At 45.5% G+C, this 27,962-nt stretch overlaps 1 protein-coding gene across 2 annotated transcripts in view; it reads right to left on the bottom strand.

Annotated features, from left to right (window-relative positions):
- The window catches only part of si:dkey-234i14.6 (uncharacterized), a 74,635-nt gene that overhangs the window by 36,901 nt on the left and 9,772 nt on the right, over positions 1–27,962 (bottom strand). Inside the window, exon 2 of one of the 2 annotated variants that reach the window (XM_055648840.1) lies at positions 6,725–6,901. The exons of the other annotated variant lie outside the window; for it this stretch is intronic. Within the exon in view, the coding sequence (XP_055504815.1) occupies positions 6,725–6,901 (177 nt within the window). The remainder of the gene's footprint in view (positions 1–6,724; positions 6,902–27,962) is intronic. 2 annotated transcript variants of the gene reach the window in all.

Below are 27,962 nucleotides of genomic sequence, written 5' to 3'. Positions count from 1 at the left end.
CAGCACCGCCATTCATTGTGACCATGGCTGATCGTCCCCTATCAATAACCCGTGCCTGCCTTCTCCCCATATCCCTTGACTCCACTAACCCCTAAAGCTCTATCTAACTCTCTTAAATCCATCCAGTGACTTGGCCACTGCCCTCTGTGGCAGGGAATTCCATAAATTCACAACTCTCTGGGTGAAAAAGTTTTTTTCTCACCTCAATCTTAAATGGCCTCCCCTTTATTCTAAGACTGTGGTCCATGGTTCTGGACTCGCCCCACATTTGGAACATTTTTCCTGCATCTAGCTTGTCGTCCTTTTATAATTTTATATGTTTCTATAAGATATTCCCTCATCCTTCTAAACTCCTGAACAGAACATGGATAGGTTGTGTTTCGAGTCGGGAGCCTTCTTCAAATTGGTCCCGTCCTGAAATGTCATCTATCCATGTCATCCAGAGATGCTGCCATACCTACTGAGTTATGCCAGGACTTAATGTCCTTTTTTTGTATTAAGCACCATTTCTACAAAAATGCCGACAGAGAAATTCAAAAATTAAATCTGAGAAATCATTGACCTGAAACATTAATATTGTTTTTCTCTCCACAGATGCGGTGGTAAGAAATTCAGCATCTGTGGAAAGACACTGTGGTTTGAGTATTTCCAGCATTTTTGAGCAGCTCAGGAGCATGAGAAAGAAACCAATATTTTTCAAATCAGACTTGATTCTAAATTCACATGAAGTCCCAGAGAGTTCACCAAAAATTAGTCCATAATTCAATGGAAATAGTTGACATTTGCATGGTAGGGTTATGTGAAATATGGACTGTGTATTGGATTGTATACATAAACTGATGATTTTTTTCCAAAAGCTTAATTGTGTGTAAGCTCCCAGCAAACCCATTCCTCAATCCATGAAGGCGGAGTTTCTGGGGAGAGAAATAGAGCAAAATTTTGCAAATTGGAAAGATTGATCAAAATGGGACAATATTACCCCACGTTGAAAGTTGAATGCAACATAACTGTTTATTTAAGCAGCATATTCATAGCATATTCATAACAAGAGCAGTGTAGGAGCAAAGAGGTCAATCTGCAGTTGTACAGGGCCCTAGTGAGACTACACCTGGAGAATTGTGCACAGTTTTGGTCCCCTAATTTGAGGAAGAACATTCTTGTTATTGAGGGAGTGCAGCGTAGGTATACAAGGTTAATTACTGGGATGGCGGGACTGTCATATGCTGAGAGATTGGAGCGCTGGGCTTGTATACTCTGGAATTTAGAAGGATGAGATGGTGATCTTTTTTAAACATATAAGATTATAAAGGGTTTGGACATGCAAGAGGCAGGAAACACATTCCCGATGCTGGGGGAGTCCAGAACCAAGGGCCACAGTTTAAGAATAAGGGGTAAGCCATTTAGAACGGAGAGGAGGAAACATTTTATCCACACAGAGAGTTGTGAGTCTGTGGAATTCTCTGCCTCGGAGGGCGGTGGAGACCGGTTCTCTGGATACTTTCAAGAGAGAGCTAGATAGGGCTCTTAAAGATAGCGGTGTCAGGGGATATGGGGAGAAGGCAGGAACGGGGTACTGATTGGGGATGATCAGCCATGATCACATTGAATGGCCGTGCTGGCTCGAAGGGCCGAATGGCCTACTTCTGCACCTATTGTCTATTCCAAATCGTCAATAGTTTCTACTTATTCAAATGTCAATAAGTATGAGAACTACAACTATGCACCAGCAAATGCAGCTTCTGTTGTAAATGTACACACCCTATTGATCAGTATGGATATACAGGTGCACAACCTTTTATCCGGTGTTCCAGAAACCGAAAAGCTCCGAAAACCGGCCATTTTTTCCAGATGTCGTCTGCGCACCAAAGCTCGCGTTTGGCGCCAAACTTGACCCAAAACGACCCACGTTCAACCCAGGTCTGTACTACTGTAGCGGCTGCCTCCTCCCTGGAGACCGGGAGACGCTTAAACATCTGTAAATCATTGCTTAAATGTTAGTCAGTTAGTTTGGAGGGCTTTTATGTGAAGGGGGGTGAAGGGGTAAACTTTAATTCTTAGTCCCCTACCTGGTCGGAGAGGCGGGGAGCGGTCAATGCCTTACCGGGTCGCTGTGCAGTAAGCTCCGCAGCGCTGTGGCCGGTGGGGCCGCGGGCGGCGCCGGTTGTAGCTCCGACCCCGGCAACTCTACCCCTGGCTGCGAGGTGCTCCAAATCCAGCGCGGCCCGCGGCCGGACGCCCCAGCTCCGCGAATGTCGGGAGTCGGCGGCATCGCAGCGCTGGGATACCAGCAGGGAGCGGGCAATGCCTTACCGGGTCGCCGTGCGGCAAGCTCCGGAGCGCTGTGGCCGCCGACACACAACATCGCGGAGCGTCGCTGGATTTGGAGCCGCGCAGCCAGGGGTAGAGTTGCCGGGGTCGGAGCTCCAACCGGCGCCGCCCGCGGCTGGACGGAGCCCCCAGCTCCGCGGTTCCAAATCCAGCGACGCTCCGCGAATGTTGGAAGAAGGCGGCCACAGCGCTCCGGAGCTTGCCGCACGGCGACCCGGTAAGGCATTGCCCGCTCCCCGCTGGTATCTCAGCGCTGCGACGCCGCCGACTCCCGACATTCGCGGAGCTGGGACGTCCGGCCGCGGGCCGCGCTGGATTTGGAGCGCCTCGCGGCCAGGGGTAGAGTTGCCGGGGTCGGAGCTACAACCGGCGTCGCCCGCGGCCGGACGGAGCCCCCAGCTCCGCGAGGTTGGGAGTCGCCGACCAGGTAGGTAGGGGACTAAGAATTAAAGTTTCCCCCTTCACCCCTACACCACCACCACCACATAAAATCCCTCCAAACTAACTGACTAACATTTATGCAATGATTCTCCCGGTCTCCGGGGAGGAGGCAGCTGCTCCAGACTTTTCAAACCGCCCGCGCTACCTACCTATTCTACGCTAAAAATCTTCCATTCTGAAATCCGAAAAAGTCCGAAATCCGACAAGTGTCTGGTCCCAAGGCTTTCGGATAAAAGGTTGTGCACCTGTACCAGAGGAAGACGTATAATGCTGGAGTAATTCAACAGGTCAGGCAGTATCTCTGGAGAAAAGGAATAGGAGAAGTATCGGGTTGAGACCCTTCTTCAGACCTGACCCATCATCTATTTTGTTTCTTCAGAGATGCTGCTGAGATACTCCAAAATGCAGATCCTTCCAACACACACTGTATCCAATACAGCTGTCACAGTGCCAGAGACTGGGCCTTACACAATGCCGTGCTCTTGTACACTGTCTCTTTTTAACAGTGTGGAGTTTGGAGTGGTCTCCTTAGAATGGATTTTCCCTGACATTCCAGTGTGCTGGATTTTAAATTAATTGGCCACTGTGAATCCCCTCTTATGTAAGTAAATGGAAAAAACTAATAAGGCTGGGGAATAATGATCATGTGATAAATGCAAAGGGATTGCTCAGAGAGCTGGCATAAACGTGATAGGCCAAATGGCCTCCCATCACAAGAATGGAAATCAGCAGTGTTTTGCTTGTACAGTTGCGTTTCTGTATCCTTCTGCTTCAATGGTGCGTGTGATTCAATCAGATGGATACGGCCTTAATCATATTTAAACACTGGTTAATTTTCAATCCATATTAGTTGCAACTAGAGTAAACAAATTTAAGTATTAAAATTAAAATGTTGTCCAATCTCACAGACCTAAGAGAGCAATAATGTCTTAGCAACTACAACCTAGCTACAGTAAACCCTTGCAAATAATGGACCACAAAGGTGGGTGGAGGAGGGGCTGGTGTCTGTTATTGCTGAATGTCCGCTATAATCGAGTTACGGGGGGGTAAAGTTTAACCAAAGGCCGGGAGGGAACAAACCCAATGTTGGGGGGGGGGGGGGGGGGGCCTAAATCAGTGGGAATTCACAGGCCAGAGCGCCACAGAGCTCCCGGCCCCACATGCAGTGCGCCAGAGACGGGCCCGGTACTCACAATGCCATCATGCTGCTCGCTCTCTCCGTTACCGCAACTGGAAGCTCTCGCCACATTGTGCCAGCTCATTGTGCAACTGGCAGAAGTGGATGGGGCCGTGCCACGGGACCGTTGGTCCACTATAACCGAAATCCACTGTACAGAGATTTGCAATTGCATGGGTTTACTGTCTTTGGTTCGGGAAACCTGCAAGAACCAAGGATATTATTGTCAGAGACGGAGTGTGGCAACAAATACGCCAGTTGTTCCAGAGGTGGCACAGTGGTAGAGTTGCTGCCTTACAGCGCCAGAGACCTGGGTTCGATCCCTTCTATGGGTGCTGTCCTTTCGAAGTTTTATGTTCTCCCTATGACCCCTCGACCCCTCCCTCTGCAACTGGATACTGGACTTTCTAACCAACAGACCCCAGTCTGTGAGGTTAGCCAAGCACACCTCTTCAACCCTCACCCTGAACACCGGCGTTCCTCAGGGCTGTGTGCTGAGCCCCCTCCTCTACTCCCTCTTCACCTATGACTGCACACCTGTACATGGTACTAACACCATCATCAAGTATGCAGATGATACAACGGTGATTGGCCTCATCAGCAACAACGATGAGCTGGCCTACAGGGAGGAGGTCCAGCACTTAGCAGCATGGTGTGCTGACAACAACCTGGCCCTTAACTCCAAGAAGACCAAGGAGCTCATTGTAGACTTCAGGAAGTCCAGAGGCGGCACGCACACCCCCATCCACATTAACGGGACGGAGGTGGAACGTGTTTCTAGCTTCAGGTTCCTGGGAGTCAACATCTCCGATGACCTCTCTTGGACCCACAACACCTCTACTCTGATCAAGAAGGCTCATCAGCGTCTCTTCTTCCTGAGGAGACTGAAGAAGGTCCATCTGTCTCCTCAGATCCTGGTGAACTTCTACCGCTGCACCATCGAGAGCATCCTTACCAACTGCATCACAGTATGGTATGGCAACTGCTCTGTCTCTGACCGGAAGGCATTGCAGAGGGTGGTGAAAATTGCCCAACGCATCACCGGTTCCACGCTCCCCTCCATTGAGTCTGTCCAAAGCAAGCGCTGTCTGCGGAGGGCGCTCAGCATCGCCAAGGACTGCTCTCACCCCAACCATGGACTGTTTACCCTCCTACCATCCGGGAGGCGCTACAGGTCTCTCCGTTGCCGAACCAGCAGATCGAGGAACAGCTTCTTTCCGGCGGCTGTCACTCTACTCAACAACGTACCTCTGTGACTGCCAATCACCACCCCCCCCCCCCCCCCCCCCCCCACCCCGGACACTTATTATTATTTATTCAAATCGTTTGCTATGTCGCTCTTCAAGGGAGATGAAAATGCATTTCGTTGTCTCTGTACTGTACACTGACAATGACAATTAAATTGAATCTGAATCTGAATCTGAATCTGAATGACCACGTAGGTTTTCTCCAGGTGCTCCGGTTTCCTCCCACACTCCAAAGAGGGGTGTATAGGTTTGTAGATTAATTGGCTTTGGAAGAAAAATTAATTGTAAATTGTCCGTAGTGTGTAGTACAGTGCTAGTGTTCGGAACGGGTTGATTGCTGCTCGGCGTGGACTCTTTGGATTGAAGGGACTGTTTCGATGCTGTATATCTCTGTATAGATGTATTTTTTTCCCTTTAGTAATCTAGGATTAAATTCTCGAATTTAGTGCGAGGAGATCGTGCCAAAATATACACAAATCTCAAAGGGCTTAACAGGCTAGATGGAGCAAGACTATTTCCCTGGGCTGAAGAGCAGAGAACCAGTTTCAGGATGAGGATTAGGCCATTTTGGACTGAGAGGAACAAAAGTATTCTTCACTCAGATGGCAATGAATCCTTGGTATTGCCTGAACCAGAGGAGTACAGGGAATCAATCATATTAATCTCTTCAATCTGACTGTATAAAGATGAGATACCATATGCATTGGGGTAGAGGTGAAATCAGACAGTACCCAAAAGCTGTGGTATCGCCCGATTCACCTCTACCACTATTTCGGACACTGGACTTTGTCCAAAGAATTGGTACTCTACAATGCCGAGAATCATATTCTACATTCTGTATCTTCTCCTTTGCACTGGAGTTTGACCAGAATATATTTACGCAGAGTATTATCTGATCTGATAGCATGCAAAACAAAGCTTTTCACTGTACCTACGAACACGTGACAATAATAAACCTAAACCCAAGCATTTCTATGTTCGTGATAGATACAAAGTGATCCAGCAAATATTTCTAACTAACTTGCATTCAGGCACCACCATGGAGCAAATTTGTGTTTATCGATTTACAGCGATAGTTATGTCCAAAAAGTTGTAGCAGACAAACAGAGCAACTTATAGTTTTGCTTCTGTTTTGCCTAAATTTAGTTGAAAAATCAGTGGCTTATTTTGCAGGGCAGGCAACATTCCTGCAATGTTGTACACTTGACACAGAATCCCCAGAACTTCCTGACACTCCAAGCCAACCTACACACAGCATACATTTGATTTATCCTTTTGCATAACTTTCATTCATTTGTTCTTTGCAACTCTTCATATCTCTAGTTTCCCTCTCTCCTGACCGCAGACTGAAGGGGCTCGACCCGAAACGTCACCTATTCCATTTCTCCAGAGATGCTGCCTGACCCACTGAGTTACTCCAGCATTCTGTGTCTATCTCTAGAGTACATTATTAGACGGTGATCAATGTGGAAGTATCTTTAAATTGACTGCACAGAAAACAGGAAAACCGTAACGCTCCGTGAAAGGGTACCTGCCGCTGATCAGCTCTTTCCAAGGCAGCGTTGGCACCGTAAGCATTGCACGACTCCACAATGTAATCCGAGCTGATTCCAAGCACGGAACTCGACTCACCACATGAGCCATCGCAGATTACAATCACGCGAGGAAATTCGCTCATTGGGATCTTCTTCAAGTACTCCTCCGTGAACTAGGGAAAAGGAAAGGTACGGGCAGGTGGAAAGGGAAAAATATGGCGGTCAATCACACAGTTGTAACAAGTCCAAGATAAATCAGCGGGATTCAAGCGTGCTAATTCAATACATTTTTTAACAAGATGGAAATAACACGATCTGGTTAGCTGTAAAAACAAAATCAAATTTCATTGCAGAAACAGAAGGTCAGACATTGAGCCAAATCTCCCTGGCAACCATACCAGAAGCATATAATATTAACATTAATCAGCATCTGCTGTGGCTACAGAAGATAGAAGCAGACACGTGTTGTGAAATACAAGGTTAAGTGGTCCACAGCACCATTACACCAAAAACTATTGGGATTACTTCTAAATTTAAGAACAATTACAAATAGTTTCATGTATTTGATGACTAAACTAGGCTTTTTGGGGGGGAAAAAAGTCTCAGGCATGTAACTGTGGTTCAATATACAAAACTTTTGGAAATGTTACAAGGGACAGCCTATCCCTCAGTCAGATAAATATGCCACATTTCTATCCACAATAGCAGCAGAGAATTCCTCCCACTCTCCTTCACATGGCACCTGTGCAATTTCTATCCATCAACTATTTATAAAGCTGGGAAAATTGCCTGTGTGGACTTTGCAATGCATAGAAGATCTTGTTTAGTTTAGACATACAGTGTGGAAACAGGGCCTTCAGCCCACCAAATCCATGCCAACCATCACCCGTGCACACTAGTTTATGTTATCCCACTTTCTCATCCAAACTCTACACACTAGGGGCAATGTACCTACACACCCACACATCTACGGGATGTGGGAGGAATCCGGAGCATCAAGCGGAAAACCTTGCAGTCACTGGGAGAAGGTGCAAACTCCACACAGACAGCAGCCGAGGTCAAGATCGAACCAGAGTCTCTGGTGCCATGAGGTGGCTGCTCTACCAGCTGCACCGCTATGCTGCCTCCAGTTTGAGTAAAAGACATCACAAAACTGCCAGATGCACAGCGCGGCCCCATCTGGTTCGCTAAGGGAAGACTACTTGGGTCTGATGAAGAATTACGAACCGAAAAGTCGCTTATCCATGTTCTCCAGAGATACTGTGTTTCTTGATGTGGTCAAAACAGCTCCCCTATGCAGGATGCTTCTCAAGGGGCAGTGACTATTGTTATTTTCTGGAAGTCGGCAGTCACTTTATCCTGACAGCCTTTATGGTTCAGCGAGTCTTTTAATTTTTTTGCCCAAATGTCAAGAGCAAACAGACGTCAATAATTTGTTGAGATGTATGGAAATGCAGATGCACACAAAGTACTGGAGTACTTCCAAGTCTCTGTGGTCCTTACCCAATCTTTTCTCAATGTCATGTGGCCAATGTGGTTGACTCAAGAAAGAGTAATTAAAGCTGGATAATAAATGTTAGTCCTGTCAGCAATGACTAAACCGCATTAAAAAAAGAACATAGCAGTGACATAGATGTAACAAGCAGTAATATTAAAACATTTATTTAGTGCTTTCAACAAAGTTAAACATCGTAGTGATTAAGAGGAATGGGCTTCAAGCAAGATTTGACATCCACAGGAAAAACAAATTTGAGGTTTAGTCCAGGAATTAGTTAAATGAGATTGGGAAATCAATTTGGTAGTTTAGGAAGCGGATTCTAGAGACTAATACTTTGGCAGCAAAGAGCACAGTCAATTGTGCTGCAATTGAGAGAAAATGCAAAGAAAATCCAAAGAAACCAGAATGGTTTTCTCAGCAACAGAGGTTTCGGGGAGACCTGACAGATGTTTATAAAATATTAAGCAGCATAGTTAGGATAAACAGTTAGAGCCTTGTTCCCAAAATAGAAAAATGAAATACTAAAGGGCATAGCTTTAAGGCGTGGAACAAAGTTTAAAGGAACTGTGCAAGAACATTTTTTTTAAATTATTACACAGAGGGTGGTTGGTGCCTGGAACATGCTGTCACAGATACAATAGTAGCATTTGAGAGACTTTTAGATGAGCTCATTGATATGCAGGGAACAGAGGGATATGGATTATGTGCAAGCAGGTAAGAATTGTTCTGGGCATCATGTTCGGCACAGACATTGTGGGCCATTCTAATGCAAAGAAAGGGAGTTTCAAAAGTGCTCTGGATCTCTCAGGATCATGCAAGATACCGGTGCCATGCTACCCTTTCATTCCCTGGTAGTATAGAATGCACGTAGAAAGGAACTGCAGCTGCTGGTATATACCAAAGATAAGACACAAAGTGCTGGAGTAACTCAGCAGGTCGGGCAGCCTCTCTGGAGAAAAAGGATGGGTGACATATCGGGTCGGACTGAGGCCGGTCTATAGTAGGATCCCGACCTGAAACGTCACCCATACTTTTTCTCCAGAGATGCTGCCTAACCTGTTGCGTTAGCACTTTGAGTCTACCTTCAGAATAGAACAGGCATTTGGCCTTTCTCCAAACGATGAAAGGAAGTTTTAAAATAAGCTGAAAGACCAAATTAAAAGTCTACTCAAAAGAAACATTTACTATTTGGCTGGGCATTACTTTTACTTTTAAAGATACAGCGTTGAAATAAGCCGTTGAGCCCACACCAACCAACGATCACCCTGTACACCAGCACTATCCAACACACCAGGGCCAATTTTGCAATTTTTACCGAAGTCAATTAACCTACAAACCTGCACGTTTTTTGATGTGTAGGAGGAAACTGGAGCACCCCAAGAAAACCCATGCAGTCACGGGAAGAACGTACAAACTCCGTATATTTAGCACCCGTGGTCAGGATCGAACCCAGGTCTCTGGCGCTGTAAGGCAGCAACTTAACCGCTGCGCCACCTGCCCACCACTCTGGAATTACCTGGAGAAATTCTTGTTCGAGCTAAATGCACCCATTTTGGAAAACAAACAACTTGAAAATATGTTTAAGAAAGAACTGCAGATGCTGGAAAAATCGAAGGTAGACAAAAATGTTGGAGAAACTCAGCGAGTGAGGCAGCATCTATGGAGCGAAGGTGTAGGTGACGTTTCGGGTTGAGACCCTTCTTCAGACTTGAAAATAAATGATATTTTTTAAAAGTTTGTTTTTCTAAACGAGTCAAAGTCATACTGATAAAGAGCATCCTCCTCCTCAGGCAATTGGAAACTGCTAAAAAATATTCCTACATAGTCTTTTTGCTATGAGAGGAAACTTCTTATCCATATTAAATATGATAGACCAGCCATACAATGAGTCAAGCGTGTTTAATGTACTGGGAATGGAACAATGAAATTCTTACTGCTGCTGTTTACAGGCGCATTAAATGCAAAAGGATATATAATAAATTATGTTATTCTAGGTAAACCACGCAAGCCAAAGTGTGCAGTGCAAACTTAATAGTGCAAAGTCCATAGAAGATTGGCACGGAGCTGGAAGTGGTTCAAGAGTCTGATGGTAGATGTGGGGGGGGGGGGTGAAGCAGTTTGTGAACCTGGTGGTAAGGATTCCCAAACTCCTATACCTTCTTCCTGGTGGTAGCAGCTAGATAAGAACGTGGTCAGGGTGTTGTGGGTCTTTGGTTACATTAGGTGCCTTCTTGAGGCAGGGCTTCCTCTTAATCCCTTTGATGACAGAGGGGTCAATACCCATGATTTACCGATCATTGTCAATGCCTAACCCAAACCCTTTGGAGAGAGCAGAGTAAGGGACTGAGTAAGCTGTGCTTAGGTGCCCCTGTGCTGATGGTCATTGAGTTAGTGTTGGCAATTTGCGCTGATTCAGGTCTGTGATGGCAAAGTCAAGGATCCAGTTCATTATTCATAGTCAGAGTCAGAGCATGGAAACGGGCCCTTCAGCCCAACTTACCCACAACGACCAACATGTCCCATCCACACTGGCACTAGTCCTACCTGCCAGCAATTGGCCTATATCCATCTAACCCTGTCTTATCCATGTACCCATTGTTTCTTAAATGTTGCGACAGTCCCTGCCTCAACTACCACATCCGTCAGTTGGTTCCATACACCCACCACCCTTTGTGTGAAAAAGTTACCCCTCAGATTCCTATAAATTATTTTCTCCTTCACCTTAAACCTATGCTCACTCATTCCCGCCCTACTCTGGGCAAGGGACTCCGCCCGATCTATTCCTCTCATGACGTTATACTTCTCTATAAGATCACCCTTCATCTTCCTGCACTCCAAGGAATAAAGTCCTAGCCTGCTTAACCGCTCCCTACAGCCCAGACCCTCAACATGCTTGTAAATCTTCCCTGCACCCTTTCCAACTTGAAAACATCTTTCCTATAACATGGGTCCCAGAACTGAACACAACACTCTAAATGCAGGAGATGCATAGGTCGAAGCAGAGACACAGTTACCATGAAGCATTAGAGTAATTCGGCAGGTCAGGCAGCATTTAGACAGATCTATGAACAGGCAAGGAAGTGGAATATGAACCGTGTTCCAGCAGCTGGGATTAGTTCAGACTGGCATTGTGGTCAGTGCAGATGGTGGGCTGTGTGCACTGTGCAATGTTCTATTTTGTTAGAAATTTTATCTGCTCAGAAAATAGAAGAGTTTTACAAATGTAGAAACAAGAAACTACAGATGCTGGTTTACAAAAAAGAACAAAGTGTTGGAGTAACTCAGCAGATCAGGCCACACCTCAGGAGAACATGAAGTCTTTGAGTCTGAAGAACCTGAAATCTCACCTATCCATGTTCTCCTGAGATACTGCCTGACTCTTCAAGTTACTCGAGTATTTTGAGTCTATTTTTTTGTTAAACCTGCATCTGCAGTTCCTTGGCCTCCAGTTCCCAGAGTTTGAAGAGCAGTTTAAGGGGTGGATTAAGTTTAGGTTTATTATTGTCACCTGTACCGAGGCCCGGTGAAAAACGTTGTTTTGCATGTTATTCAATCAAATTGGATCATACCATACATAAGTGCAACCAAGCAAAAGGCAAGTACAATAGGTAGAACATGGGAAATGGTACTAGATTTACAGGTTGAATAATGGCCTGACATATGGACTGTTGTGGTGAAAGTTGAAGGCATCCACAAAAACTCCACCGAGTTGATCATAGAGTCAGTGTGGAAACAGACCTTTCAGCCCAACTTGCCCACACTGACCAACATGTCCTATCTACACAATTCCCACTTGCCTGCAACAGGTGTTGTCCGCAGTAGATTGCAAACCTCCTGGCTTATCCAAGGCTTCTCGTTAGGGAACATTCAGATGGTAGTGGTAGGAACCCCTTATCCACATATTTCATTATGAAGTCATTAACAACTCTGGCATAGTCAGTCGAGTCCAGTGCAGAGTCCGTGAACATTACCGAGTCTACCAACTCCAAACAGTTGTGAAGACGTTACTCTGCCTCCCCTGACCAACTCTGTACAATCCCTCTGCTAGAACTGTACAGGAGGAAGGAACTCAGCAGATTTTGCTTGCTGTACAGCCTCTCATGGCATCCAGTCTGGGAGCAGCCGCTCGTACAGCATCGTCTAGTTCGGGTCATGTCCAGCCTCACTTTGGTGCATTTGTATTCTTCTGTGAGGCAGTTCCAGAGCGCTGTGTCCATACAAGCCGATATTGCTGAGGCAACTCAGGAGGCCAAGCCACTTCTTGATTTATGAACTGACTGTCCTCTCCAGCTTCTCGACTTTGGTGATGAGGACCTCATAGACCGTCAGAGACCACATTAAACGGGGGAGCAATCCATAACTGCAGGCGCCAGTTTTAGCTTACCAGGAAGCGAGGTCTTGTCAATGCTAGCAAGGCCTTTGATGTTTTTTTCCCTTGGTTGGTCACACTGGTCTGAGTCTTTGGGGCTTGCATTATACCATCGTCCTAAACTCTTGACTGGCAGCTCTGACACCATTGGAATGTGTGTTTCATCAATGTGGAATTGCTTGTCTACAATTTTTCCTCCGATGATGGATATGCTCCTGGATTTGCTGGGTTTCAACTTCATCCGGGCCCCAGTTATGTTCGCATGAAGCTTTTCCAGCAGGTGCTTGGTACATGCAATGGTTGAGGTCAGGGTGGTCATGTCATCCATGTAGGCGCGAATGGGAGGTAACTGCCAGACTGCATCCGCTTTCCTCCTACGACCCATTTGGGGGCTCGGATGATCACTTCCAATTCTGTTGTTGTAATACAGAATTGCAAATCTTGGAAGTAGTCTCTGACCAGTTTGTAATGGTCTTTGACACATGGAAGAACTCAAAGGCAGTCTAGAGGAGAGAATGGGGAACAGATCCAAAATCATCGGCTAGGTCCAGGAATAAGACATGCAGATCTCTTCCTTCCCTTTTTGCAGACTGGATTTGATGCCATATCATACATATAATCATCCAGAGAAGCCTGGTATACCAGCTTTCTGTAACGACGTGTCAATCAGGTTGTTCTGCTTCAGGTAGGTTATCAGGTAGGTTATCATCCTTTGAGCAACAATGCTAAAGAAGATCTTCCCTTCAACATTCAAGCGAATGATTTGCCAGAATTGGTCGATGTTTGAGGCATCTTTTTCTTTGGCGATCACCACTCCCCCTGCTCTTCGCCATGCTTTTGGGATGGTTTGCTTTTTCCATGCTATCTTCATTTAATAATAATAATAATAATAATAAATTTTATTTGTGGGCGCCTTTCAAAGTCTCAAGGACACCTTACAGAAATTAACAAGAGTAAAAAAACATATAAACGGAGTAAAATAAATAATAAATACAATACAATACAATACAATTTATTTGTCACTTGAACCTCATAGAGGCTCAAGTGTAATGTTGTTTCTGCAGTCATACATACAAGAAAAAAAAGACCCAAGACACAACACAGTACCACACAGACATCCATCACAGCGCATCTCCTCCTCGCTGTGATGGAAGGCAAAAAAAAAACTTCTCTCCCCTGCACTTCCCTCTCCCCCTGATGTCAGAGTCAAAGTCAGAGCCCAAGTCAGAGCCCCCAGCGGGCGACAACAATTGTCCCGCGGCCATTAACGCCGCGCCGGGTGGTGGGTGCAAGGCCACGCTCCGGGTCTTGTTGTTGGAGCCCTGAGCGGGCGCTAGCAAAGTCCCGCAGCCGTTGAAGCCACGCCGGGAGATGATGTCAGGCCCCGCTCCAGGTCATCCTCGACCCCGCTACTCGGGCGGGAGAAGTCGCCGTTGCGGAAGCCCTGAAAAGCGGTCTCCCAGCAGGGACCCGTGGGCTCCCGGTGTTGCTGTCTACCAGACCTGCGGTTGGAGCCTCCGAATCTCCGAGGGTCGGGTCGCAGCAGCGCGCCACCACCGCTCCACCCGCTCCGGACTCGGCCAGCTGTACGATGGTGAGTAGCTCCGCAGCTCCGTGACTGGAGCCCCAGGACGTTCCTGCTGGAGGCCGCTCCACAGTGCTAGGCCCCAACGACAACGGAGACCCGACAGGGAAAGGTCGGGTTCTCTGTGCAGGGGAAATATTTTAAAAGTTTCCCCCCCCCACCCGCCGCCCCCCACACACACACATACCCCATCAAAAAAATAAAAACTACATTAAAACGGGACAAAAAAATAACAAAAAAACAGACAGACTGCAGAGGCCGCTGTGACGCGAGTCGCGCCGCCCACCGGACTGGTAAAGACATCACCAATACACAAATTAAAGACATAATTCGATCCAAAGACAAAAAAATTCAAAAACACATTGTGAAGAGAGAGCAGCGGCAGCTAAACTGCGCCAGCGTACACGCTCCCTTCCGAAAGCCATCTTGGACACAAACTAAAATATTCACTTACACACAAAAAATCATCCCCCCACAATGGTTACCACTGTGGGGGAAGGCACAATGTCCAGTCCCCATCCCCAGTTCTCCCAAAGTCAGGCCTATTGAGGCCTCCGCTATTGCCTCTACGGAGGCCCGATGTTCCTGGCCGATCTGGCCGGGTGCTGTTGTCCCGGCGTCGGGAGAGTCCTCTCAGCGGCTGGGCCACCTGGAACGGCCGCTTCCGAAGCCGACAAGGCCGCGCCGATTTGGAGCTCCCAGGCTCCCGATGTTGAAGTCGGCGCCGCCCGCTCCGCAGACCCGCAGCCCGGAGGTGATGAACTCGGCGGTCATAGCTCACCGGAGCTCCAGCGCGTCAATCCAGCGCGGTGACCCAGGCAAGGCATCGCCCGCTCTGCTCCGCGATAGCACTCCAACGCTGTGCCGCCACCGAAGCCGAGGTGCTGGGCGGTCCCCGCCAGGAAACGGCGCTCCACGCCCGCTGGTAGGCCACGAGGACGGGTCGACGGGGCAGCCCGGAGAAAAAGCTGCTTCATCGACCAGGTAGGGACCTAGAAATATTGTTACCCCCTACGTCACATTAAAAAGTCTATCTCTCCCACAAACAAAGCACAGGACTCATTAAAACTACAACAAAAATAGTGAAGTAAACGGACGGCTGCTGGTTAGCAACCGTTCCCCAAGATGGCTCCTCCTCCTCCATTTGCCTCCATAGGAGCCGTAGAAAATTTGGAGCATTTTGTACGGCCGGTATGGAACTACGTTTGGTCCTGGAGCTGAAGCTGCCCTTGCCTTCCTCACAGCTTTCTCGACTTCGCTCCACCTTGGGAGGCTGTCGTCCAACTGGTGTGCTGGTTGAGGAATGGGTGGCATGTCTGGAGGTATCCCCCTCTTATCAAATCTTTGGTTGTCTGTGTATGTTGATTTCCGGTGGTCCTCCAATTCCCTCTTTGACACCTTAAGTGACCCGCTCTTTTCCTTTGTGAAGAGTCCTTTCACAAATCTGTAGAAGGATGTTCTTGCCCTCTCCTTCTTCTTGCGTCGATTTCTGAGGGTTTCTGCTCTCCGCAGTCTTCCCAGGCATTCCTTTAGATCTACTTGCAGGAGGTTGATGCCCACTCTTTCCTCCAGTGAGGATTTCGTCCACCCTTTCCTCAGGTCCCTTCTCTCTTTGATTAGGCGCTCGATTTCTCACTGCCTTCTGAGCTTGAGAAGGGTTGTTGTTTCCTTCATTTTAGTTCCAAACCTTTCTGTCCTGTAGAAGTAGATCAGATCACTAATTTTTACCAGTTTCCTCTCTGCTGAAGAGTGGAGAGAGAAGAGGGGGGAGAGAGAGAGAGAGAAGGGAGAGAGAGAGAAGGGAGTGAGAGAGAGAAGGGAGTGAGAGAGAGAAGGGAGAGACGGAAACGTGGGGGCCCTTTTCCCACACAAGCCATAGGTGACTGGGCAATCTGAACCCAAGCACCAAGCTGAAAGCGGCCGAAGGTGCGCATCCCTCGGGACAGCTCCCACTCTCCAACGGCCACCCTCCTTGGGCTGTGGGTCAGGTGAAGCGGAGGTGTGGGACAATGTTCATCCCTTCACAGTGATGTGATGGACGCGGGGGTCAGGACCAATCGATGACAAGTCCCGCCCCCCGGCAACGTCATGTCCGTTACTGGACTTTTCTGTTGAGCGGCAGTCAGTCCTTTGGCGTGTAGGCAGCGTTTCGACAGAGCGGCCATTCGGTATGTTTGCTTTTAGGTGACACAGCTTTTTGGTTCGTTGGCTTTTAAGCGTCCCGCCTTTTCAGTTAGTTTGCATGTAGGCGGCCCATCCTTTTGGTTAGTAGGCGTTTTGTCTTCGTAATCTTTCGATTTATTGGAGTTTCAGCCTCGTTTCCATTTGGTTCCTTGGCTTCCACTTCTTTGCTTTGGCTTCTCGTCTGTCGGTGCCACATCCGCACATGTGTTTACACACTCTGTTGTGCTGCAGCAAGTAAGAATTTCATTGTTCAATCTGGGACAAATGGCAATAAAGCACTCTTGACACTCTTGACTGTAGACATTAGAATCTTGGACAAAGGTTGTTTCATTTAGAGATACATCACAGAAACAGGCCCTTCTGCCCACCGAGTACACACCGATCAGCGATCACCCGTACATGAGGTCTAATCTACACACCAGGGACAATTTACAAAAGCCAATTAACCTACAAACACTGCACATCTTTTGGATGTGGGAGGAAACCGGAGCACCCAGGGGAAAATCACACAGTTGCAGGGAGTCAGCGTCTCTGCCACTGAAAGTCAGAAACTCTACCAATGCGACACAGGGATGCACTCTAGTACTGATAGCCATAGCATTACTGGTCATTACCTGGAGAAACTAACCTCAACTCGTGTGGATTGATGTTAATGCTCCTCACACGCCTTCTCCGACCCCAGTACCTCCCATCTCTCTGGCTCTCACACGTATCAATTTCTGCTTTAAAGTGTCTATACAGGCCACCTCTACTCCTCCAGTGGCGGTATCTGCCAAGAAGGTTCTCAAGAATGTGTTATTAGATTTCACTGACATATATTTACGTACAAATTAGGAGCAGGAGTTGGCCAGGCAGCCACTTGCACACATTCGTCATTTAAAAGATCAAAGCCAATCCACGTGACCTTATTTCTGGATTCCTGCCTATGATAACCTCTCACCCACTTTCTTACCAACAATCTTTGCGTTAAAAAAATATTCAATTTACTGCTTCCATTGCCTTTCAAGGTAAGAAAAAGCTCCAAAGGTTCAATATTTACACACACACACACCCATCTTTGGCCTCTTCAACTGTTATTTATACAAGTTATAAACTGCCTATTCTCATAGATATTTGCTGCAAACTACTTTCAGCACATATATATTTCCTCAGATAAAGGAGATAATGTTATCCAAAATCTACTCCAAATATAGCTCAATGCCCAATGTAACTGAAGTTTACTATTGTCACGTTCGCCAAGGTACAGAAGTCAGGATTGATGCAACTGTACCACCAGGATCTAGGAGAATAGAATAACTTGGAAATGCAGATGCTGTTTTATACCAAAGATGGACACAAAATGCTGGAGTAATTCAATGGCTCAGGCAGCATGTCTGGAGAAAATTATTAGATTACTTTTCGGGTTGGGACCCTTATTAAGTCAATTCTCCAGGGATGCTGCCTGACCCTCTGGGTTGCTCCAGCATTTTATGGATGTCGGGGAGTAGTAGTACTGGGAGTACCTTGTAGTAGCTTTTTTCCTCTATACCTGGACAGATGTCCTTGATTCCCCACAGCCATCATGCTATTAAACACTGCAACCTCCAAATAGCCTCTGAACCACATAGACTTGGGGCATTGACTCTGCCTTTTTGACACACACACAATAATATGTGTCCGCATGTATGCGCAAGCGCACATGTGTACACATGCATCTGTATCTATTATATGTGTGTATGTATTATATACAACATGTGTATGATGTGCATATATATCAAAACAACTTTTTTTGGTCTATTGTATGGTTTACAGAGTACCACGTTTACATATTCTATTGTGCTGCTGCAAATAAGAAGTTTGTTGCTCTGTTTGGGACATTTGACATTAAAACACTCTTGACTCACGATTCAAGCCTGGTTCTGAAACGGAGCATCTATGACAGCCAAGTGCTCCCTCCACACCGGTATCGCAATGAAAGTTATGTGGTGCACAACCAGAGTGCTGTTTCACCCCGTCTCCAACAAGAATGGTGTCAATTGTGCTGTGGTGACAAATGTGCCAACACTAACATACCCAAAATGGAAAGAAATCACTGAGAGTTCTCTACTTATTTTACTTTTATATACTTTGACCATTTACGAGTCCAAATTAAAGCATATTTTGATAACCACAAGCCCACCTTCAAAATAAAAGTCTATTCACAGCAAGACAGACACCATTGGGCAAAGGCCACAAATGCTCATGTTATTGGAACAATTTGTAATTGACCTATGGCTGAGTGCAAATAGGTTCCAAGAGCAAATAGACCTTGTGACCTTGGTGTTTCAGGCTGCAGATGCATTGACTGTGTCTTTTAACTTTTTTTTCCCCCAACTTTTAAAGTCTTCATATCACTGTAGCAAAAAGTCAGAAAACAATTTCCTAATTAGAATGAGGTTGCATAGAGGCGTAGCGGTAGAGTTGCTGCCTTACAGTGCTAGAGACCCGGGTTCCATCCTCACCACTGGTGCCGTCGGTACGGAGTTTCTACATTCTCTCTGTGAATTTCTCCAGGTGCTCCGATTTCCTCCCACACTCCAAAGGCGTATAGGTTTGCAGATTAATTAGCTTGAGTAAAATAGTAAATTGTCCCTAGTGTGTAGGATGGGGCAAGTGTATTATTTCATGGATCAGAGGCACTGTAGCCACAATAAAAACAAGGACCAGACCATTATACCATCCACATGCAATGTATAATGATCCCATGCAGAACAAAGTTTCACAAGAGGGAAAGCACTAGAACAGGAAGAAACTACATAGTTGAAAGATGTAAACTTTTGAATGTGACACAAAGTCAGGGTCTTCATCTGAACAACAGTATAGGGTCATTCAGAGCAACCATACTTTCTCCAGCACTTTCAGAAATACTGACCCTTTGAGTGTTCCAGGAATAAACTGGTCATTGCTAGTCTGTGGGACCTGCTGTACAAAGATCAGATGGTGCTGCTTCCATGTTATGACGCAGCTACATTTCAAATGTACTTTACTGTACAAGATTGATCAGGAAGACCAGGTACTAAAAACACAGGCACAACTGATAGAGTTGCAGTTTCTCAGTGACAAAGACACCAGTTTGATCCTGACCTCAGGTGCTGTGGAGTTTGCGCGATATCCCAATGACTATGTGAGTTTCCTCCCACATCCTCAAGGTGTGCAGATTTGTGCGTTAATTGGCCTCTGTAAATTGCCTTTAGTATATAGGGAGTGGATGCGAAAGTGGGATATTATAGAACGTGTGCAAATAGGTGATCGATGGTCAGCATGGCCTCAGTGGGCAAAAAGGCCTGTTTTGCACACTGTATCTTTCAATTAATCAAGTTCATCTTTTCAACTGCCTAACTTTATCATGATCAAGAACATGAATATTGTCGCTCAGATTGTGATATGAAGGTTGAAAGAAATGATTGTTGGATTCCTGAAATTGAAATTCATTTTTTTGCAGAAAGGGGATTGGGTAAGCCACGATCTCCCCTCCTCCACTTTAATTTATAGCTAATTTCTACATTTTCTTAAACAAAACTTCATTTAGTTTAATTTACTGGAACATGAATTTTGATCTACATTACAAGTCAGATGACAACTATTTTTGTCAAGTTGTTTATTATACAGAGTTTATTTCGGGCCAGTGGGAGAACTATGAACTATTAATCGTCAACAGCCTCTTTCTTTTCAAAAAATGATTAGCCACGCCATGCCAAGAACAGAATTCCCACACGGCAACTAAGATGATCACAGCATGCCAATGTTCAAAGTCGATTAATTCACATTCGGCCCGAGCTTGCAGAACACATTTCATTTCAAATTTTGAATTCTGAAGGTTTTGGATTATTATTATTATTGTCATATGTACTGAGGTACAACAAGGAGTAATTTTGCACCATTCAAATCAGATAATACTCGTTATCAATACAATTAGGTAGAGCAAAATTTATAGATTAGTATAGGTGCCAAAAGCTATGGGGAGAAGGCAGGAGAATTGGGTTAAGAGGGAAAGATAGATCAGTCATGATTGACTGGCAGAGTAGACGATGGCCCGAATTGCCAAATTCTGCTCCTATCACATGAACCTATGAGAATGCAGAATTTAATTCTCAGTATTATAGCACAATAAATCCAGATGTCTAGTCTGATATCAGCAAGGGGGTGGAGGATATTCAGCCTGTGCACTAGCTTATGGAAGAACCATTCAGAAGCCTGATAACAGAGGTGATGAAGCTGTTTCCGAGTGTATTGGTGAATGCCTTCTGGCTAATGCAACAGTAGAGGGGAGGAGGAATAACCGTGGTTGGTCTTCAATTATGTTGGCCGCATTCCTGTGATCTAGCAATGGCCTAGAGTATGTACCGTGAATAGACCACCAATGATTGGAATTAGGACATAACTTAGCCAATTGCCCCAAAATGCAAATAGCAGCAATTTCTGTTAATTACAAACTTCAGTGCATCACACTCACACATTTTTTTTTTTTTTTTTTTTTTTAAAACAGCCTGACTTGTGTAAAGGATCAAATTTCAAGAGTATATCCAGGTTACCCTAGATCATATTAACTACCAACTAGGTCTACTTTTGACCTCGAGGTTGGATGTTAAGTCATCCATTTTCTTGCAAGGGTGTTCATCTGCATCCAAACTAGGAAATGATTTGCTAGTTAATCAACTGGACCTGTAACATGAGTTACAGATTGCAATCTCACATGGAAACATAGAAAATAGGTGCAGGAGTATGCCATTTGGCCCTTCGAGCCAGCACCGCCATTCAAAAGATGACTGATCATTCTAACTTACCGCCATAACAAATCAACAGTGGATACAATTTCACGGGCTCTCCATTCCACTCTGGACAACTTGGACAACAAAAACTCATATGTCAGGCTGTTATTCATTGACTACAGCTCGGCATTTAATACAATCATCCCCTCCGAGCTGGTTACCAAGCCCTCAGATCTGGGTCTCTGCGCATCCCTCTGCAATTGGATCCTCGACTTCCTCATTCACAGACCACAGTCTGTTCGTATTGGTGGAAATGCGTCATCCTCGATTACAATCAGCACGGGAGCACCTCAAGGCTGCATGCTCAGCCCTCTGCTTTACTCACTCTATACTCATGACTGCGTAGCCGGACATAGTGCAAACTCCATCATTAAGTTCGCCGACGACACCACTGTTGTGGGACAAATCACTGATGGGGGCGAGTCAGAGTATAGAAATGAGATCGACCGATTTACCAAATGGTGCCAGCACAATAACCTGGCCCTCAACACCAGCAAAACCAAGGAACTGATTGTGGACTTCGGAAGGGGTAGGATAAGGACCCACAGTCCCGTTTATATCAATGGGACGATGGTGGAAAGGATCAAGAACTCTAATTCCAAGGCATGCACATTTCCGAAGATCTTTCCTGGTCCCAGCACACTGATAGAAACATAGAAAATAGGTGCAGGAGTAGGCCATTCGGCCCTTCAAGCCTGCACCGCCATTCAATATGATCATGGCTGATCAATGTTTTTGCCACCAAAGTGGATAACCTCACATTTATCTGCATTATACTGCATCTGCCATGCATTTGCCCACTCACCCAACCTATCCAAGTCACCCTGCAGCCTCCTAGTATCCTCCTCACAGCTAACACTGTCCCCCAACTTCATGTCATCCACAAACTTGGAGATTTATAAAGAAAGCACATCAGCACCTCTACTTCCTGAGAAGACTACGGAGAGTCGGTATTTCAAAGAGGACTCTCTCAAACTTATAGCACAGTAGAGAGCATGCTGACTGGTTGCATCGTGGCTTGGTTCGACAACTTGAGCGTCCAGGAGCGGAAAAGGATGCAGAAAGTTGTAACCACTGTCCAGTCCATCATCGGCTCTGACCTCCCCACCATTGAAGGGATCTATCGCAGTCGCAGCCTCAAAAAGGCAGCCAACATCATCAAGGACCCACACCAACCTGGCCACGCACTCATCTCTCCGCTACCATCAGGCAGAAGGTACAGGAGCCTGAAATCTGTTACATCCAGGTTCAGAAGCAGCTGCTTCCCCCCAGCCATCAGGCTATTAAACAGACTATGAACTGTAACAGCTTATTCCACTTTATCTGCTTATTTATGTTAACTGAACGGTTCTGTATTTTGGCTTACAATATTCTGTTGTGCAGCAGCAAGCAAGAATTTCATTGTCCTATCTGGGACACATGACAATAAACTATCTTGACTTGACTTGAACTCAATACGCCATTTCTGCTTTCTCCCCCTATCTCTTGATTCTGTTAGAATAACTTTCTCATGAAAACATCAAGTAAATTGGCCTCCACTGCCTTCTGTGGCAGGGAATCCCACAGATTCACAACTCTCTGGGTGAAAATGGTTTTCCACATCTCAATCTTAAATGGCCTACCCCTTATTCTTAATCTATGATCCCTGGTTCTGGACGCCCCCAAAATCAGGAACAATTCTTCCTGCATTTAGCCTGTCCAATCCCTTAAGAATGTTAGATGTTTCTACAATAATCCCTCTCATCCTTCTAAATTCCAGTGAATAGGACCAGTCGAGCAAGAGTTAGTGTCTGTGAATGGCTTATGAACTCACTCCTTGGAATAGTTCTGTGATCAGCTTGGGGAACAAGACATAGTGACTTATGTGCACAGAATAGCAGGGATAGCTGTGGGAGGCGACGGACAGCACGTGGGATGTGGTGTTGGCGGAGACGGCCGCAGGAGGCCCTAGAGCAGCCGGGGAAATAAATGCCATGGAGCTATTAGTACTATCACTGAAGACGCATAACCCAGTTTCACTGCAGAGTCGAGCAACAAACTAGAAATGGGTGGAATATAAGCAACTGGATAGATTATTCTATGCATACAGCACAGACTCAAAGTCCAAGCAACACATGCTAATGTGATGATTTATTTTATTGGAGAAGGAGGAATTAACCATTCCTTCTTGCAGGCATGAGAGAAGCCCCCAATCAGCCTTGTTTTAAGCTAATGTATTACTAGCAGAAGGTACTTGAAGATGAAATTGAAAGCGTGAGAAAAGTGACGAGTGGTTCCTTGTAGAAAATTAATTGTCCACGGTTCCTGCTCGATGCACATGTAGGTATTTCATGTTGCAAAAACATAGAGCACAGCTGTGGTGTGGTGAAAAAAAAAGCCAAAAGAGTGTTTTATTGTACCAGATAGAACAATGATATTCTTAAAGGCCTGTCCCACTTGGGCGACTGCGGAGCGTCAGTGACTGACGCCCGTAAAACTGTCAAGTTGCACGACATACACGCTGACGTATGCTGTTATCGGGTGACGCCCGGTTAGGGTTGAGGTTGTAAAATATTCTTCCTTCAATGCATGGATTTTAAACATTAATATATTAAACTTAATACAATAAAATCAATTGTGTAAATGTAAAGATGTCCGAGTCGTTCAGTTTTATTTGTAGATGTATTGGTCTGCTTCCAGATCCGATCACCAGGGATGGATTCAGTGAGTGTAGATTGAACTCTATCCCGTCTTCCCCCCCTCCCTCCTTCTCCACTCCCCCCTACCCTTCTCCCCTCCCACTTCTTCCCTTCCCACTCCACTTTTCTCCCCCTTAGTGGGATCTAGCTGTCACGCGCTGGGTCCACAAATGGGGGGCGTCCCCCTCTCCTCCCTTCTCCCCGCTCCACTTCTTCTCTTATCTTCTACCCCCCTCCCCTCACATCCCCTTCTCTCCCTCTCCTTCCCTTCCCCCATTCTCCCCCCCCCCCCCCCCTACATTCCACGACGCCCCCCCCCCCCCCCAGCCTGTGACTGGGGGGAGAGGGGGGGGGGGTGCAGGTGTTGTTCCCAAAGTCTGCATTTATCCCATAGTCAATGTTACTAAAACAGATGATGTGGCCTTTGTGCAATACTATTAGTGGGATCTAGCTGTCACAGGCTGGGTCCACAAATGGGGGGGCATCGGGGAAAGGGAGAGGGGAGTTCAGTCTACTCTCACTGAATCCATCCCTTTTGAACATTCCAAAATCCTGGGGCGACAGGGAAGCGCCGTGCTTTACCGCGCGTCACTGCATGCGTCACGACGCGGGACAACCTCTTTTTCGGCTGTCGCCTACATGTCACCCAAATGACGCACAAGTGGGGCAGGCCCTTTTCTTGCCGCAGCATAACAGAATATGTTAACATCGCTTGCTTTCATAGGGGTTACTCCTAACCAAAATTATATTAAATGTCAGTGGACAATTTGTAATGTTAATTCTTCAGATGGTACAGGCATTGCAACCAAGTATGAACACTTTGGGAGGAAGACCAAGATGTCTATCTGGGATCAAGATGTCCGAGTTGGTTCTAATTGCCCATATTTGGACAATATCTCTCTCTGAATCTTTCTATACACACATTTTCAAATGTCCTTTAAATGCTGTTGTACCTGCCTCAACCTGTTTAACTGGCAGCTCGTTCCTTAAACCTACCATCTGCTATGTGAAAAATGTGCTCAGCGGGTGTCTTTTAATCAAGTAACCTCCCATCCTGCTAGGAAAAGAATTCCAGCCTAGTCAGCTCTTCTCATAACTCAAGATATAACTCTTAAAGGTTAGTCGCGTATCCTGCCCCATTTTATTCATGCCCCAGTCCAAATCACCCTAGCACAGCAATTCATCATTTAAACATTTGAGAATTTCAAGCCTCCATTTGGGCCCCAGCGAGAAGATGTACACATTTTAAAGATTTACTCTGAACCTTCCAATCAACCTCACTGCGGCCCCTGTATTTATTTTTTAATCTGCGCTTTCTCCATACTATATTGGGCTGTGTTTATTTTCACTTTTGCATCACCCGATATATTCATTCATGTATGGTATGATCTGGATAGCATCCAAAACAAAGGTATCAGTTATCATGAGTACACATGATAACAATAAACCAATGGCAACAAATGCCACAGCCCAGTCTTGTGGAACTGGACTTTATCTACAGACTGGTGTCTACCCAATTAAACAAAAATGGTGCTGTAGCTTTAGTTTAGTTTAGGGATACAATGCAGAAACAGGCCCCTTGGGCCCACCGAGTCCATGATGTCTCGCGATCCCCACACACCAGCTGTACTCCACACATACTAGGAACAATTTACAATTTTACCAAGCCAGTTAGCCTACAAACCTGTATGTCTTTAGATTGTGGGAGGAAACCAGAGCTCCCGAAGAAAACTCACGCCGGTCATGGGGAGAACGTACAAAGCGTACAGACAGCACCTGTGGTCAGGATCAAACCCGGGTCTATGGCTCTGTAAGGCACCAACTCTACTGCTGTTACTTTGTGCTGCCCTTGTAATGAATGACATTTTGCTGATGCATTAACAAAACAATCTGGGGCAAACAACTTTATTCCAAATACTGTATTTTGTCACATGCTTTGAAGTTGCTGTTTCATGTATATCAAAATGCAAATGTGTTTTTTTATTTTAAAAAGGGTGCCTTGGGAGTATTACTTGATTTAGCCCTGGTTGCACAAAAATGCGATTTGGTTGCTAAATTTAAAGTGTGAAATAGAAAATGTACTACAACTCATTGGATTCTGCTGATTGCTTGACACACAATGCAATGTTTGCTGCTTAAACTGGTGTGTTTATCAGGACATTTTTCTGGGCTTCATTCCAAGTTGAATGCAAGTCTTAATTGGTGTCACACGTGGAGGGGGGGGTGCTGCTGTCTCAAGCAACACTCAATGGTATCTCTTGCTGCTACAATTAGTTGCCTTTTATCATTGCACACAATTCCACAGATCAAAGACAAGGCCAACTCTTTCTACTTTCTTGCAATTAAAATCAAAATCAAAGTTCTCCATTCAGATGTTTATTTGGACTTAAAATCTGCATGTGTGCACATGTGTTGTCTCTATTTATGCCTTGAGCACTTGAACCGCAATGTGTTCAGTCTGATTGAAAGACACAGGCCCTTTGGCCCACTGAGTTGGTGTGGACTTTGTGGGCAGAGATACAACATCCATATTGTATCTCTAAACTTAAAGTTTAAAATATTTTAATAACAACTGGAAAAAGTGTTTTTTTGATATCCAGCAAAGCCAGTTTTATTTGCAGGTTTTATCATCAGGTTTGTTTCCTATCATCCCCGCAAATCATCACACAAGGCCTTACTATCATTTTACGTCTTGTATTTTAGATTAATAGAGAAACAGCATAGAAACAGGCCCTTTGGTCAAACTTGTCTAAGCCAACCTACCTCAACCTTTTCATCTGGCAGCTCGTTCAATATACCCATGACCTTTGTGTGAAAAACTTGCCAATCAGGAGCCTTTTGATCAAGTTATCCCTCAATTTCCTACACTCCAAAGAAAAGAATTACAGACTATCCAGTCTCTTCTCATAACTCAAGATACAACTTTCACGAGTTAGTCCCATATTTTCTTCATGTTCACAAGTACCAGGAGCATAATTAGGCCATTTGACCCATCAGTCATGGCTGATCTATCTTTCTTTCTCAACCCCATTCTCCCCATAACAACCAAAACCCTTACTAACCAAGAATCTGTCAATCTCCACCTTATAATTATCAATTGATGACCTTCTTAGCCGTCTATTTGTGCCCCAGTCCAAATAGTTTTTAAGCATTGAAATTGTACCTGCCGTTACCACTTCGACCCACATACACTAATTGCAGTTCCTAATTAACCTAAGAGCCTGCGTGATATTAGGACATGGGAGGAAAATCAGAGCACCCAGAGAAAACCCATATGATTTCATGGAGAACTCCTTCAAGAGGGAGTTAGATTTAGCTCTTAGGACTAAAGGAATCAAGGGATATGGAGAAAAAGCAGGGACGTGGTGATGATTTTAGGTGATCAGCCATATTGAATGGCGATGCTGGCTCGAAGGGCCAAATGGCCTTCTCCTGCACCTATTTGTCTATGTTTCTATGTGAGATCGATATATATAGCACCAGAGGTCAGGATCAAATCTGGGTCACAAGTACTCCGATGTAGATAATTGCAAGTAAATGCAAAGTGGAATTTATAGATCTTTGGCTTTATTTTATAGGATGTGGGAACCATGAGCAAGGCTGTCAGTTATAAATCAGCCCTGATTGACCTTGAAGGAGACAAATGTCATTCAAATTTGTCACACCACTGGGCCAGGTGATCGGAAATATCCACCAAATCCGCTCGACTGTGGACCTTTGAAGGATGTCCTGAAATTAAGCTATTTTCGACCCATGAAACATTGATACATTATCTTCTGACAGTATACTTTGTAAATAGTTTCAAAAATTCAGATATTCACAGGGAAAAAAAAGTTGCCATATTACAGTAAAGCCCCTGTCCCACTTTCCCGAGTTACTCACAAATTCTCCCGAGTTTTCCCCTTGATTCAAACTCGGGGAATATCCGTAGCAAGTCCGTAGCGAGTCTGTAGCGGCTCGTAATGCCAGCCGCAGATACTCGGGGCATCAGGCAAGTCGGGACGTTTTTTTAGCATGTTGAGAAATGTCCACGAGTAAAAAAAAAAGCCACGAGTACCTACGGCTAGCTATTACCGTAATTCTCCGAGTTTGAATCAAGGGGAAAACTCGGGAGAATTTGTGCTAACTTAGGA

This window comes from Leucoraja erinacea, chromosome 17 (genome assembly GCF_028641065.1).
Source record: "Leucoraja erinacea ecotype New England chromosome 17, Leri_hhj_1, whole genome shotgun sequence".
Classification (NCBI taxonomy): domain Eukaryota; kingdom Metazoa; phylum Chordata; class Chondrichthyes; order Rajiformes; family Rajidae; genus Leucoraja; species Leucoraja erinaceus.
This window is presented reverse-complemented; position numbering and strand designations above follow the sequence as displayed.